Source organism: Brachionichthys hirsutus, chromosome 9 (genome assembly GCF_040956055.1).
Source record: "Brachionichthys hirsutus isolate HB-005 chromosome 9, CSIRO-AGI_Bhir_v1, whole genome shotgun sequence".
Taxonomy (NCBI): Eukaryota; Metazoa; Chordata; class Actinopteri; order Lophiiformes; family Brachionichthyidae; genus Brachionichthys; species Brachionichthys hirsutus.
In genome coordinates, this window is record NC_090905.1 from 14,182,581 (window position 1) to 14,195,607 (window position 13,027).

A 13,027-nucleotide genomic window follows, 5' to 3' on the forward strand; every position below is an offset into this window, starting at 1 on the left:
ATAAAATTAGACCGGTGCCGCTCGCATTAGTCCCACATCCATCAGAGGAAGCTGTCAGCCCACGTGTTACACGAGGGGGTTTAAACATAAGAGCCATGGCGTGTTCAGAAACTGCTAACGTGTTGAACAATTAGAGCGTGTGTCACAGTGAGACCAAATCGATGGCAGGACTTTTAATTTGAAATACAAACCGAGACGCAGCTGAGAGGAGGCGGCGCACAGGTGGAGGCGATCAGGTGATGAGAAAACAGGAGCAGGGCGCGGCTAACGGAGCTGATTCAGGGCAGGTGTGGAGGAGGAAGAGGAGGAGGAGAGTGGGAGCATGTTGCAGCAGAAAGCACGATGAAGGCAGGGTCATCGTCTCGGGAAAACACGTGTTTGCTAATGTGCTACGCTACATGATTAGCGGCGCAGGAAGACGCCCATGCAGGCCTGCCACCGACAGAAGCCGACGCTTTTGGCATCGTTTTTGTGTCCTTCCTTTGTGCATTTGTAAAGTCGCATGGGAACAAAATATGCATCATTATGTGCACAATGTGATTCCAGCATTCCTTTTCCGTGTTTGGCAGCGAAGCCTCTCGTCAACAATGTTTTGACAAATTGCTGCACAAAAGGGATCAGTCGTCTTTATTTCAGCGATCCCTGCTGAAATGATGTTCTCTGTCGGGTCTGCCCTCGCTCTCTGTTATCAGTGCTGTTGTGATATTCATGGGAGCTAAAAATCAATAATGCAATTGGCTTTTTCTTTTTTATCCTTTTTCTTTTTAACCAAGCTCACCCTCCTGCCGCTCTCTTGTCTCGCACAGCGAAGTGTTTCAATTTCTGAAAATCGGAGTTTGAAATGCTTTGCTGGCCACACTCAGGCAAAATGGTGAAATTGCATGTTGTTGTTGTATTTAGTAGTACCGGGTACTTCACTTCTTTACTTGTACACAGCAGCCGTTCCCACTGAGACCTCTAGCAGTGACACGTATACATTTCTGTTTTCTGGTTGCACAAACTCTTCACAATAAAAGCATGGTAAAAAAGAAACAAGGCTTGTACACTGGACTTTTAATTTGAAAGAGTATTGAGGACATATTGCCTGGACGCAAAGTATTTTCTCATGTATCATAGCGTTAACCTCTACCAGCATGCGACTGCTGGGACTTCTCTCTTGTGGGACCAGTAAAACTGCACTGTGGGCTCAACTCTTTCACATCACAACCAAACAGCCAAGCATCACACTGTGGAGTCGAGCTAATTGGCTACTGCACGGCTCCCGCTAACTCATGCATCTCGCTCTGCACCAACATCTGACGAATATCAGTCCCCAGCGAGGGATCGTGCGGATACGAACCTGACTGCCACCCCAGCGGTTTTCTTGGTCCATCTGTTGGGTATTCACTTGAAAGAAATTCCGAGCTTTCACAGCCAAAAAAGGAAACTATGAACGTCGTCTCCTGCAGCAGCTTCCGTGGCGTCGTCTCGGTTTCCGGCGATAATCAAATGTTTGACGATACTAAATTTTCCTCGAGTATACGGTACATTTTCAAAAGCGCGACGAAGCAGGAAGCGGCACGTTGTCTTGTTTTCGGGACCTCCCAGCAGGCTTAATGGTCTGATGTTTGCTTGACGCTGGAGAAGCTGGTGGTGGCAGTTTTGTGAAGCGTTCCCAAGCAGCAGCTATTAACGACATCATTACGCTCTCATCCACCGTCTTGATCTCGCGTCGGTTTCCGCTGCCCCCCCCCCCGCGGTGCGTGAATAACTAAAACACACATTTTTCTTCCCGCTCCCATTTAACTCTCCAACGCTCTCTGTTAAAGCTGGATCATCAGTGGTTCAATTAAAAAAAAGTTAATAGTGTGCTGCTCTGAAGGTGCCTTTCAAGAAAGAAAAAGAAAATGCTCACCACGCGGCGCACCGGAATATCTTTTTTGATGTCGCTGGAATGAAAAGCCTCTTTATTTGCGATTCCTAATTTCTGAAATCATTTCCCTGTCCCTAATGGTGCATGCATATTGAGAAGGATCAATGTCAAATAAGATTAAACCAAGAGCGGAGGGAAAAAGCTGCAGCGCTGAACGCCGCAGTTGCATTTTGCTTGCAAGGTCTTCCAAATAAGTGTGATGTGGTTTGTCTCACTGAACGAAGCATGAAGGACTTTTTCTCCCGTTTTTGCACAATTCTCTTTGGGGAGGTCCTTGAAATAACTTCATCAAACAACTGTTTTCCTCAGCAGGTTATTTTGGTATCTGGGGTAGCTACAACACACAGCGTGTTCTCGCCCGAGCCTCGCGGTGCGATAAGCAAATGTTTGCCATGCTACGGTAAACGTTTGCGTCACGTTTGGTTTTATTATCCAGTGAAATACATTGAATCGAACCAATTCTCTTCCTTCAGTCTTTAATACAAAGATTTAATAGATAACGAAAACCTAAACCTTAAATCTAACCTCATGTGGTTCGAACAAACTCTCGCTCTGTTTACTTTGAATTGCATTGTGGGCGCGGCTACGAGGGCGTCGGCCGAGCGCAGCGAGACACACCTGTCATTCATTCATCTCATTACTGCCCTGCTACTTAAACCCCGCCCTCTGCCTCCGGACGCCGTCACGTCATCCTCTCCTGAGTGCTTCTTACCTGCTCCCTCGTGCCTGCAAGCTCAGCCCATCTTAGTATCTCTTTTTGTTTTTTGGTTCTCATTTTTCCACCTGCCCGCCAGGAAGAGTGGCTTTTGCATGTTTTAGTTTGGCTGTGTTTTTGTTAATTGTTTTTTGGGGCGTCGGCCAGTCCCAGCCTCAGTCAGTTTTCCCATCAGCTGTTTTTCACGCTGCATAATACAGTATTCTCAGTCGATTTACACGTGGATGTAGGTGTGACTGCATGAATATATATATATATAAAAAAAGACAGCCGTATTTAATCTGAATAAAGGCTTTAAGGCATTAAGTCAGATGTGAAATTAGGTTTTTCCGAGTCAATCCATCACATAAAGGAAGCCATTTAATTAACCTGCAGCCCTTTGTGGCGCTGCTGTGGCTCACAATGTGCACTAATCACCACATCACGGACGGAACGCATGTCTGTGCTGCGTTCTGGGTTGTTCTAGTTTGCTAATATCGTGCAGTAAATCATCGTTGTGTGGGAATAAAGATGTTCCAAACATAAATAAAACCTGTAAATTGACTTGCAGGTACGCCTGCAAAGGCGAGTCAATCTGTTTTCCTCTCGCCCTTTGTCTGTGATGAGCTGCGTATAGCGTCCTGTATTATAATTAGAACGCACAAGGCCGCAGCGGCGGATGAATCGTAGCGCCTTTAGCTTCACTAATGAACCTGAACCCAGAGAGGCTTTAACCGTAAATTACATTATTAAAAGAACACAAAAAAAATCTAATGTAACGCATCTGCCTCCTGTTTTGACAGTTTTGGTTTGAGATGGGAAGTTGTAGGGGAAAAGAAAAAAGGTCGACCTCACCTGACATGCAGGAAATTGCAGCGTCGTGCAATTTCACCTCGTGTAACGGAGGTTTCGGCGGTGAATCAATTACACGTCCTCTCACGCTTCCGTGGGACTTGGTGTGTGTGTGTGGTCCCTTGATTAACCAGGTTTCTCTTGCTAATAGGAGCAAACCGATGAATTAACATGGAAATCCCTCTGAGCGCTTCTCAAATTGACCATCCGTTAGTGGTATGCCGCCCCCGCCCCCGACCCCGACCCACACACCCCTGTCAGTTTCCAGTCATTAACAGAACTCCGCTGAGCAGCTCGTTCCCCTATTCACACCGTCCACATGCTGATCTGGATCAGCACCAACAGGTTCTAGATTGTTCTTGGTGTCTTTATACACCAGCCATGAAAAGTGGATGGTGGATAGATACTTTATTCATCCCAAGGGAAATTCAAAAAGTAAAAGTGAATCAGAATCAGAAATAAACCTGCTGCGTGATTGTGTTCCAGTCGCTCAACATGTTCCTGGAAACAGTCCAGGTTAAAATAATAATAATCCTGCAGTCCATGAAGCCAAAGGATCTGTGTGTGTGTGTGTGTATTCTCCAGCGTGGCCGTGGCATCGTCTATAAATGCCCGTCAGTGAGCAGCACCGCGAGGCCTCGTGTCGATCCGTTAAACTCCCCCTTCTCTCCCCCCTTCTTCATTCGGCCCTGGCGGATGGAGGGAAGCACTAATGGTCGCTCGTTACAGAGAAACTCTGACATGAAACGGGTCCTAATGAGCTGTTTTCTGTTCTGTGCTTGTCTCTGGGGCTCACCCGCTATTGGTGGAAAATTGATTGGCGGCTGGCCCGCACCCCCCCGGGGAGGGGGGCCGTGGTGTTTTGGGTGTTAACAAAGCTGCCCTTACTGCGCCAAACTTTAAGATGCTTGCAGTCGTGGCGCGCGTCTCTACGTTTGTGTGTTTGACAAATCGGATTTGCTTTTGTGAAAAGAGGAAGAAGTCTTGAACGATTTTTGAAGACTTGTCCTGCGTTCTGTAAAGCCGGCCTGCATTCACGTTGGACTCGATCCGTTGGTGTCTGAATGGGAGGCTGCAAAATGTTGATGATGCAGCTTCAATAACGGTGATGTGAGTCATGATGGACGTGAAAAAGACGCACCGAGTCCAAAAACCTTGAGAATCAGAGAAAAGCCCAATCCGATATTTAACCTTCATCTCCCAGGTAGTCGTTTCCCTCTCTTCCTACTCCACCTAAAGAAGAGAGGGGGGGGGGTTCAGAAGCAGACGAGTTGTTCCAGATAATGGTTTTTTTGACAAACAAGCGGGCTCTGGCCCGGCCCACGCACGATTACCAGATTGTGTTAAATGACGCACTAAATCAGTAAAATGCTAAATGGCGGCATGTTTCTTTTTAATCGCCGTCCCGTGAGATGCTTTTTTCCATCAACAAGGCTCTGACTTGAACTCAGCGTTACTCCTCCCTCCCCGGGCCTTATTCTTACAGTTCCTCCTAAATTGCGTACGTGGAATGATTTGCACGTCAGCCAGAGAACCACCCATCCAGCGGTGATTGACAGGTCGTCATATAATTCACCGCTGCTAATCTCTGCATCGAGCAGCCCCCCCCGGTCTGCACTTGGTAGATAAAGGCATGCTAGTGTGTTCCAGGGCCGGGATGAATATCAAAGGATGCAGATGAAGCCTGTTTCGTCTGACAGCAGCAAAACGTCCTCCCTGATTACAGCCTGTCCAGCACCTCAAGAGAAGACCGGAGATGGGGAAAAGACGGCGCTATTATTGAGGCTCGGTGCAGAAACACAAAGCGAGTCTCTGCGCCGGCGGTAGAAACAGCACGAGACCATTCATCCTCTAAAGCAGCAGACAAGATTCACCGCGAGGTTGTCCAGACATCATATTTCACGGATCTGAAGACGAGCCTCCTTCTGAGGCAGAAGCTCCTCTCTCCTCCACTTTAAAGTCTCCATTCCCTGCTTCTTCCCTTATTTTCCGGAACAGAAAACGGCCGTTCGGACCGCCTCGGCCGGCTGCTGTCGTGCATTGTTAATAGAAAGGACTCCAAGCAGCCTCTGTCTCCGCGCCACTTTTTTGACAATGATTAAACGGCGTCTTTGCTGTGCTTGTGAGTTGAAACAATGCGTGTCTCTCCGGCGCTCTGCGTTCGTCCACCGTGCCTCCTTTGCTTTCGGTGAGTGTGTGTCTTTGTGTCTTGCAGGGAGTTTGGCCGCTGGAAGGTGAACAGCTTGGCCCTGGAGAGACGGGAGAACAATGGCTTCTCCCTGCCGCTGGAGCCCGAGTTCCTGCAGACCATTAGGCAGCTGGGCAGGCGGCCCAGCCTCGGCGCCATCACTGACGGCATTATCAGGAAATACGGAACCCACTTCCTGCTCTCTGCTACTCTGGGAGGTAAACAAATTAGATGTGCTGTGGACTTTAGCGAGCTACCTGAACACCAGGGAGAGGAGGTGTGGAAAGGTGGGGCGATTTGGGCATCCAGGTGGCCAAACATTGGGAAATCTTCCTTTCACAGCTTTAATGGGTTATAACTGGAGGGGCTTGGCTCTAAATTTAGCTTTGACTCAAACCAAATTGCCGTGCACTGGGTTAAGCACTCACAAAAACTTGCTGGGCCTGAGAATCTCTGTTCAAGAGCCACGCCAGGAAGTCTTGAAGTTAAGGAATGGAAGTTATGGAATCCCATGAAAGGGTTAAAGTTTATTCCGTGTACAGGAACAGTAGTCCTTCCGATTCGGAAGCGCCGTCTCGTCCCATGCGATTCTGTAATGACTCAAGGTGTCCTTGGATTGTTTTATGGGAATGTTCTCACGGCGGCGCGGCGTAAATTACATTCTGTGTGTGTCAACAGGGGAAGAGTCGTTAATGATTTTTGTGGACAAGCGGAAGCTGAGTCGGACGTCCGAGGCGACCGAATCCAACGGCACGGCGGTGACTCTGGAGGCGCTCCACCAGCTGGCCGCCTCCTACTTCATCGACAGGGAGAACACCCTCCACAAGCTGCACCACGTCCAGATCGCCTCCACTGCCATAAAGGTGCGGCGCCCGGCGCTCCCTGGAGCTTCAGGCGACACAAACAAACAAATCAATTCCTCACAATTGCTTTTGTTTTTTTCCTCACCAGTGATTGTGGCAATGCTTTAATGCGTTGATCAAATAATTATCTTCGTGGGTTAAATGGAATAATTGCATGCGAGGCAGGCGGTCCTGCTGAGCTCACTTGTTAGAAGAATTTATTAAATCAAGGCAGGTGGAAAAGCACGAATGTAAATCCTGCAATCCGCCGCTAACGAGGAGCCGCACCACCGGCCAATCAGGGTCCACCGCTCTGCTCTGTGTGGATATAATCACCATTAATTCACTATCTACCTTTTTCATAGATACAGATATTGAGCTATTGATTTACTCTCCCTCATTACACCAGTGCAGTATATATAGAATAATCAATAGTCTTGATATGATTTATTAGATTCATATATGATTATTGCAGCTGTTGATGCTGAGGATGGAACTGCCAGGGAGCAGGGCTAGAGGTCGATGCATGGGGAGGGCAGGGTGAAGTGGAGAAGGTTGGGTTGCTGTGGCGACCGCTCACGGGGCAAGCTGAAAGTCCAGTAGTCGTCGGGACCGCAGCTATTGATGGTTGGTTTTGGAGAAATGAAAGATGCATGTTCTCCCCTCGAGGTACTAGAACATTTTCAGACGCTCTGACAGGGGTTGCACCTTAACACCGATCGCTGCTGATGACCCGTCAGCATGGCCTCGGTGGGAAACCCCCACACAACAGATTATTGGAGCGTATTTTAAAGGGCGTAAAGCAGCTCCGGTCCTCGGTGTAGAGACCCCTCCCTCATTTTCAGCCGGCGCTTCTGCACGGTGGGATGAAAGCTGCTCGTACCTGTTTTTATTAATGAACCCTCCACTGATGCTTGAGCCGGAAGCCCATTGGCAGACGGGCTGCCTCTGGCTTCTTCAGGAGCACAACTCTCTTCGAGATAAATCGCTACATGGACACCTGAGAGAAAAGTTTGGTGAGAAAATCCCTTTTTCACTTCACTTATCTTCACATTAGACCCCGCCCCCCCAAGTTCCGGCATCTTAATATTTACCAGAAGGGATGCGTCATCTGGATTAGTGGCCTTTCATCACAATGCAGTTTAAAGAAAGCAGTCTTGACCCTCTTAAATTGATCTCCCGCATTGAAGCCCAAAGCGTTGCTGTCCCATCCATCCATCCCTCCCTGTCCTCCCTCCCTTCCCCGGAGATGGGATGTCTTACGCTGCAGCTAGCGTTCCCGTATCGTAGGACACTCGTAAATCAAGCGTCTTCTCCTGGGCAAGTCATTTTGCTCCGTTCGTGTTCATCCTGGACCGTGTTCATCCTGCATCAGCGTTTATCTGAGCTCCTGTCCAGAATCTGGTCTTGCCGTTAAGCTTGACTCTAAATCTGATCTGTTCTTGCCGAGCATCGCCGGGGCTCCCGAGTCCCGCTTCCATCAGGAGGTCGACCGAGAGGAGGAGGAGCAAGCGGTACCCTTTAGCTCCTTGTTCCGTTGCGTGCGCCTCCTCGGCCGCTACGCGACGCATCTCCACATGCCTATGGTGGAAACATCTATTGCCACCTAAGACCTGCAGGCTGTGTTCATTCATCACGCTGCCACTTCTTATCAGGGAGAATAAATTGAATCAGCTGAATTTGCCCTTCGCACCGCCGGCCGAGTCCCCTTTGCTTCCCGAGGAATCTGCTTCCTCACGTAGCTTTAATGTGTTTACGCTCGCTGGTGGTAAACAACAGATTACCGTCACGCAATATGGGGAATATCGGCCACGCGCGAAAACCTTCAGAGACGGCGTCCGCTTCTTCAGCCTGTTTGCCACACGCTTGGTGCCCCTGCAGGGGCAGATCTTTGACTGGATGCGCCGCGCAAACCCTTCAGATCGAGTTGTTTTACCGGCGTGTCGCTCGCTAATCTAGCTAAAGCGTTTACAGATTAATCACTGCAATCCCAACATGCTGCGTTGAGATGCCACGACACGCCTTCAGTTCGGCAGAAAGAGGTGGGAAAGGAAATGAAAGGCCTTTTTAAGAAAAGATAAGAGTTCTGTCTCAACCTTGGGAACAGTCGCCGCCCGCTTTTATCTCGACATGAGAAAGGCCACAGATTTTCGAAAGCCACCAGTCAATGGCAGTGAAAGGACTTTGCAACGCAGATAATGATCGACTACTTTGAGATATGAGAGAGCGGGTCCTTTTCCTCATCGCTCCCATTTCTGGAGGGGTTGTTTTCTTCCATCCACGATCGTATCCATAAGATCTGCGGAAACATTCCCAAATAAGGACCAAATGAAGACGCTCACATTTTTCTAGCACTTTACATGCCTTTACATGGATATTGGTGGAGTGACGTGTCGGTAAGGGGATGCCAGATCTAATATGGGAAGGAGAGTGTAGATAGAGCAGTCTCTGGGAAAAGAACTCCGCTGGAAAAGCCGAAACATCAAAGTCCATTTCCTCCATTCTGCTTCTGTAGCTGCAGCTAAAGCGGCTAAATTACTTTCCTCTTCCGACCCGCAGCACATTTTTCACTGGCTTGTCTTTACTGATGCCCCGCTACGCAGTCCATCAGAGATAAAACTGTACATTCTCCAAAGTGAATTGGCAAGTGGACATTGAGCTGATTTGGCAGCCGCCACTGAACCAAAGTGCTGCTAAAAAACTCCTCTGATTGGGATGAAGAGAGGAACTTCCCTCCGGGGTAACATTTGTTTGGGAGGCATTTTCAGGTGACTGATGTGGAATATTCCCGGCGTCAGCAGGCTTTAATTCCAAGCGCGGGTCTTTAGCTCACGCCAATGAAGATGTATGGCGAAACAAAGCCGCCTTAAAGGAGAGCACTGGGCTTAAGAGATAACAGAAACCGCCTTGCCGGAAGGCCACGCCCACAGCACCGCTGGAGAATGATCAGAGACGGGACAAGAGAGACACGAGCGTGGCAAAAATGGCTCCGATGTCACCTCGCGTGATGAATCAGCCTTTCTATTTCGGTCATTTCCTTTGAGAGTCTCTGTCATTTGTCAAGCATTTTGCGGTGTGAGTTAAGGCGCCACATGCGAGTGCCCAAGCGGCGAGGCGAGGAGAGGCCGGCTTTATTTAACAAGGGAGGGGGGTTGCTAACAGCCCAGGCTCCTCCGTATCAAAGATTCATTAAGCCAAAGTTGGGAGGAGAATATCATCGACGGGGAGAAGCGATAAGCAACGTTTGACCCAATTTGCCGCGTGAGCCTTGAGTGGCGAGTCAGTCGTGCGGCGGTGCTCTTCATTTGCCGTAGAAGAAGAGAACACAAGTCAGATTGGAGCCTCGGAAATCAGATAATGGCTGCTGAGAGGCGGCTGCAGAGGACGCGGCTCCCGGAGTTTCAGGGCGGCTCTGATGGCAAGATGAACAAAACGAAATCGAACGGTGGAACGAAAGGAACTGTTGTCACGAGCACGGATGAATAATTCATCAGAGCAAGATCTTCATTCTTCAGGGAGAAGCATGAAGGTTCTTCTTTGTCTTTTCACCATGTTTCCCATCCCTTTAAATTGAAGGAGATCTGCAGGGTTCTTTCCTTGAGCTATTGTGTATGAATAACACGAGAGCGAGGCCTGGGTATTGTTTCTAAATGGCTATGCCGGTATCCTGACAGTAACACCAACAGTACGGCTTTGTCAGGATGCTGACCTGCAGCCTGCCTGCAGCTCCACCGCGCTGAGCGTTTCATTACTAAGCTGGTCTAGAGTCACCGGCTGCAAGTCAAAGCCCACAAATCCGTTTTTTGAATCGGCATTTGGCACAAAATGCAATCGCTCTTCACCCCGAACGGTTTCTACTCCTCTGCTAACTCAGGTATTTCGGTCAATGCCTTAAAGGTGCTGCGTGCTAGCGCTCAGATGTTTGCGTTGTAGGGAAAAGACGGAAGACGGCTCCGGATTTAGCACCGGATCTGACTTACAAAGTCAAGATTTTAAACGCGTTCGCTCCTTCCCGCTGTTTCCCTTTAATCTGAAGCGGAAGCCTGCGGGATTCAGATTTCCTCCTCTGGCCCCATTTCAAGCAACGGGTGCTTCCTGAAAAATAGAATAGTTTAGTTTATCTGTGAATATAACACACTATTATTTCCTCCATCTCCCAGGTTCTCTTGTGGTTCGTTTTAATATCTTTTTTTTTTTGAGGGCACATAATAAAAATCTGATGCTATTTTCTTCCTCTTCCCTTTTTCTTGCTTCTGCTTTATAAGCTTATCCGTCGCGGGTTGACATTGGAGCGTAAGCCAGCGCAACAAAGTGGTCTTAAAACGTGCAGCGAAATCCTCAAAGACTGAATAAACAGGCATCTCAGATGCAAATGCGGATTTTCACGTTGCCGCCGCCGCGGTGATTAAGCGAGCGCCACTTCCCGAAGGTTCCGCGAATGAGGCAATTTGAAAATGAGCAATGAATTTCATGAAACATTAATGCTATCATGTACATTTGTGCATCCATTTAAAGTCCGTCGTTGCTCAGCCCGCCGACTCCCGCTCACTCAGTGACATTTACGCTGTTTTGGTGGAATTACTCATCGGAGGGATTTGCAGCAGTGATGAATCTTAATCAGCAAAACGCTCTCACCTAACTGGTCTTCTCATAATATTAAAGCTTTACGCATTTGAATAATGGATTCTCCTCTGAGCCGCCTCCAACGGTGGGCCATGCTAACAGGCTAACTGCAGAGCGGTACCACCGAGGGTCCGTCTGAATATGAGAAACTGATCTGATTTAATACAGGAACGTTAATAGCCAACTTGCAGCGCCATTTCCATTAATCTTGTTCATTTGATTATATTTATTAGCTCTAAATATTCCGTTCCAGCTTTGGTGTAGACACAGGTGTAGGCGTGACTTCCTGTTTCATTATTAATATTTACATTTTTGCTCGATTAACAAACAGATTTGATCCTGTTTTCTTTATTTCACGCTGTCGCTCTCTCGTATTCCCCTTGTCACATGCAACCCGTGTTGCGAGCGCCGTTGCGTCTGCCTGCGTGCATATTCCTTCCCTCTAGCAGGACAACAAACTCCCCGTTTGCTGCAGGAACTGACTCAAACCGGCAGCTGTTGCTTCTCGTCGCGATGCCAAGGTGGGAGCTCTCAGAGCTCCCACCTGCTCTAAGAGCCGCGACGCTCGTTGTATGCCGGGCCTGCGGGGAGTGGAACGGTGTCAACTTTGCAAGCGTCTCCCTAAACTGCGTGTCTGACGGCGAGCAGGGCTCCGTTTTCTGACAGGCCGTGACGCAAAGCTGAAAAAAAGGGTTCCTTCGGGGCTCGCATGGGAATGTTTGCCTGCCGCCTGATCTCGCTGGCTGCTGACAACACGTGGAACAAATAAACCAGTGAAGGAACGAGCTCGGCGGATGGTGCGATGAAAACGATGCGACGCCGCTTTGGTGTCAGATCTCGACCTCGTGAGAAATCTGCACCACGTAACCAAGGAATTTAACATTCTCAAGTCCTGAGGAGCTGCTGCGTTTTACTGTCCTGTCAGGACTGGCGAACCCTCCAGTCACCCCGTCTGTAACCGACGTTGCTTGTTTGTGCCTGCATGTGGCGTCAAGCTTGTCCGGCTCAGCGCTGATCTCACGGTGAACCGCTGGCTGGTTGATGATTCTGTGCACGATGTCAGCGAAAGGTAGAAAGATACGGCGGCTCTGAGGCAGAGCTTCTGTCTGCGTTGTTCCATCGCCAGAACTCTGCACTCTGGGTTACATGCCCAGCGCTGGTTTGCACAAATATCTTCTATTCACCAGTCAGAGCCAGAAAAACGCGGATTCAACGTGGTTAAACTCGTCGTTCAGACATTCCTGTGCAACTGTCCGGATCATGAGGCCATTTTTAGATCCCGAGTTATGGATTATATCCAAAGAGATTTTGTGGCATGTCTTGGCAGTGCTAACCAAAGCGGTATTATCGGTCGAAGCTAAACCACCTCCCAAGCCTGAGGAATATTTTGGAGGATGATCTGGACCGTGTGAAGTCGTAGGGTGAGTCACATCTTCACGCGGAAGCATCACGAGCTGCTTATTCCAGGAAATGCCTTTAAGTGCAATTAAATGTTCCATTAAATGCAGCTGTTAGTTATTCCAACACAGTCAGCACAATTATCTCGTACTCAATTATGGCGCATTAATAATCCCCCCCCCCCCCCCACCGAGCGATTCATGGAATTTACATTTTACACATGGCATTCTCAGAATCCTCTTGCTTCCAGCAAACGTTGCCCGGCGAAGTCTTGAAAGTCGTGAAATACAACAAAAATGATGTTTTCTTTCCGGGGGGGGGGGGGGGGTCGGCTTCTAACGGCGACGGCTGGCTGTGCACGCGCGCTCTGCTCCACTGGGCTCTTCTGTTTGCAGATGGTCTCATTGCTATGCATAGAAAAGCACTCTTTAAATTAGCATTTGGCCAATTCTCCCCTTTAAGTTGGGCATCTGTCTGCGTAGGAAATTATCTTACGGATCCCTACGGAGCCCGCTCAG

General features: G+C 48.8%; 1 protein-coding gene across 1 annotated transcript in view; it reads left to right on the top strand.

Annotated features, from left to right (window-relative positions):
- The window catches only part of LOC137899183 (BMP/retinoic acid-inducible neural-specific protein 3-like), a 28,920-nt gene that overhangs the window by 5,052 nt on the left and 10,841 nt on the right, over positions 1–13,027 (top strand). Inside the window, exons 2-3 of the mRNA XM_068743203.1 lie at positions 5,674–5,864; positions 6,325–6,509. Of these exons, the coding sequence (XP_068599304.1) occupies positions 5,674–5,864; positions 6,325–6,509 (376 nt within the window). The remainder of the gene's footprint in view (positions 1–5,673; positions 5,865–6,324; positions 6,510–13,027) is intronic.